The 3,183-nt window shown below is 47.8% G+C and overlaps 1 protein-coding gene across 7 annotated transcripts in view; it reads right to left on the reverse strand.

Annotated features, from left to right (window-relative positions):
- LOC105469186 (acyl-CoA oxidase 1) overlaps positions 1-2,915 on the reverse strand; it is a 42,282-nt gene extending 39,367 nt beyond the window's left edge. For 4 of the 7 annotated variants that reach the window (XM_071083598.1, XM_071083600.1, XM_011719905.2 and 1 more), the window contains exons 1-2: positions 2,784-2,915; positions 2,353-2,512 (exon numbers count right to left, since the gene is read on the reverse strand). In XM_071083598.1, the coding sequence (XP_070939699.1) occupies positions 2,353-2,512; positions 2,784-2,892 (269 nt within the window). In that variant the 5' untranslated portion in view covers positions 2,893-2,915. Of the gene's footprint in view, positions 1-2,352; positions 2,513-2,783 lie in introns of those variants that run through there. The other 3 variants (XM_071083601.1, XM_071083602.1, XM_071083603.1) reach the window with 2 other exon arrangements.
- Positions 2,916-3,183: the final 268 nt, after the last annotated feature.

Below are 3,183 nucleotides of genomic sequence, written 5' to 3' on the forward strand. Positions count from 1 at the left end.
TCCTTGTCATATCCTAAGGACACTGGAAGCCCGTCAAAGGGTGTGTTAAAGTTTGTACTTTGATACTTCACATGAAAAATCATACACAAAGTAACTTGCTGGTGTCCATGAATCTTCAATCCACAGAAAGGACTTTGTTCTATTTCATTGTGACCTCACTCGAGTCTGGTTACACATTATGAACTGGTCACAGGTTATGAAATCATCTACTAACAACTTTAAAATGTATTGCACCACCCATTCAAAAACAAACACACACACACACACACACGCACACACACACACACACAAACTTCTTTCCTGACATTTCTAGAAGGAATAAAATCTTACTAATTTTTTCAAATTTACAAACCCAACACAAGTATCAGTAACATAATCTTCTAGGAGTTACTCTATCTCAGTATCCCCACAGCCATGAGTTACACTTTAAAAACAAAAAAGACCATTTAGAAGTATGCTGATTTGAACTACCGAAAATAAATAAACAAAATTTTTACAGCTAAAACTAAGTGGAGCTCTGAGGAAAGTCCAAAGGACCAGAGTCAACCATTTCATCTTCACAAAAATAACCCAAGTCAAGCTGAATATCGACACCAAAGGCACAAAGGCAGTGACCATTATTACTATAAAGGCAGAACGTGCAATATATTCTATTTAGCTTGGTTCTAGTCTATATACCACTCATATGATTTAATCTTTACTGATGAAAATACTAGAGTTCCTTTAAAATGGAGAAACTGAAAGAGAAAATGCCTAGGAATAAATGTGAAAAAATGCTATAAGTCAAAATAATCTTGTACTAGGATCATGTAACAGTGTTTGTTTAGGTTAAGGTAAAAAAGTCCTTTTTTTTGTTTTTTGAGACAGAGTCTCTCTTTGTTGCCCAGGCTGGAGTGCAGTGTCACGATCTCGGCTCAGTGCAGCCTTCACCTCCCGGGTTCAAGGGATTCTCCTGCCTCAGCATCCCGAGTAGCTGGGACCACAGGAGCGCACCACCACGCCCGGCTAATTTTTGTATTTTTAGTAGAGAGAGGGTTTCACTATTTTGGCCAGGCTGGTCCACCTGCCTCGGCCTCCCAAAGTGCTGAGATTACAGGCATAAGCCACTGTGCCCGGCCCAAAATCCTTATTTTTATTTATTTTTACCGCTCCTTGTGGAGCAGGGTGGATCACGAGGTCAGGAGTTTGAGACCAGCCTGGCAACATGGAGAAACCCCATCTCTACTAAAAATACAAAAATTAGCCGAGCGTGGTGGTGGGCACCTGTAATCCCAGTACTCGGGAGGCTGAAGCAGGAGAATGGCTTGAATTGGGGGGCGTGGAGGTTGGAGTGAGCCGAGATCGCACCACTGCACTGCAGCCTGGGCGACAGAGCAACACTCCATCTCAAAAAAACAAAAACGAAAACAAAAACAAACAAAAAACACAATAAAACACATGGTATGAAAAAAGGATATACTCTCTTCCACACTAGAACCAAGGGAGGTTTTTATGACATCTCTCATATGCACAAGACAACCATTCAAGCGCTGTCATCGATTCAGAACTACTGGGTTCTTAGACTTTCTATTCATTCAGAGGCGTGACTGATTATTCTTCATCCAGGTCCACACTACCATATAATATAATCTGCTACTGCTCCAAAATATTTAAATGGTCGTGCAACTAAAAAAAAAAAATCCTTCCAGATTCAGAATTTTAGCCGTCCTCGTTACAAAGAGCAAAATGATTCTGCATTCAAATCAGTCAAATTTGAGTTGCTTGGGCAGAATAATGCTTTTACAACATCCTTGAAACTGTACTCGAGAAAACTCCTGCATTTCCATTTATTATCAACATTCTACAAACACGTCATCCCACGAAAAGGCTTGGATACAAAAGTAATCACATTATTTTCCACACATATAACTTTATTTATTTATTTATTTTTTGAGACGGAGTCGCGCACTCTTGCCCAGGCTGGACTGCAGTGGCGGGATCTAGGCTCACTGCAGGCTCCGCCTCCCGGGTTCCCGCCATTCTCCTGCCTCAGCCTCCCGAGTAGCTGGGACTACAGGCGCCGCCACCACGCCCAGCTAATTTTTTGTATTTTTAGTAGAGACGGGGTTTCACCGTGTTAGCCAGGATGGTCTCGATCTCCTGACTTCGTGATCCGCCCGCCTCGGCCTCCCAAAGTGCTGGGATTACAGGCGTGAGCCACCGCGCCTGGGCACATATATAACTTCATAAAGTGGCATGAAAATATGCCAGTTTGCATCTTCAAACGCCAAGCACGGTGGTGAAAGGCCACCACAGACAGCAGCTTTAAAGTTCAGGCTTAACAACACTTGCTCTGTGCTAAGGCATACCTACTTTTTAAACCACATAATTTCATCAGGGTCTGCGATGCCAAACTCCCTCATCTTCTTCACCATGATGGCACTTTTCCTGACAGCCACCTCATAACGCTGGCTGCGAGTGAGGAAGTTCAAGTCCTCATGCTGGAAGTCTGGGTCGTTCAGGATCATGTTCTCTGGAAGGGGGTTAAAGGGCATTAAAAGGCAGACAGACACTCGGGGCTCCGTTCCACCCTCCCTGAATCACAATAGGCTTCAGAGTCGCGGACACATCTCGGGAATGGCGATATCCCCCCACCAGGAACACAGGCTGTTCCTCGAAGTGGGGGTCCCGGCTCCCCTAACGCTGGGCGACAGGGCCTGGGCCCCATAGCGCCCCTGACTCCGCATCGAGGGAGTCTCCAGGTTTTCTCAGGAAAGGAGGGAGGTCTCGCCCGCCGCCCTCACCGATCTCTCGGCGGCGCCGGGTGTTCTCGGGACTGCCGTCCAGGATATGTGTAAGCAGCTCCGGGTTGAAGCTGGCGGAATCCCGCTCCCTGCGCAGGTCCGGGTTCATGGCGACGACCAGCTGGCAGCGAAGTAAGCACCGACGGAGGTGGCAGTGACAACCTAAACCCGCAGCTCCAGCGCCGGCCGGGCCCTATGAGGCAGCCTCAGAAGCGCGCAAGTCCCCGCCTCCGCTCGCCCGGCCCGCCCCTTCTTCCTCCGAGGCCCTTCGGCGCGTGAGTGACAACCGCCCAGACAGAGGGGGCGATGTCCGCGGCGTGACTGGGGCCGGTCGCGGGGCAGACGAATCCTCTGCTTCTGGCCAGGGGAGGCTCCCGAGCGGATCCTCGGGAAAGGGGCT

This window comes from Macaca nemestrina, chromosome 17 (assembly GCF_043159975.1).
Source record: "Macaca nemestrina isolate mMacNem1 chromosome 17, mMacNem.hap1, whole genome shotgun sequence".
Classification (NCBI taxonomy): Eukaryota; Metazoa; Chordata; class Mammalia; order Primates; family Cercopithecidae; genus Macaca; species Macaca nemestrina.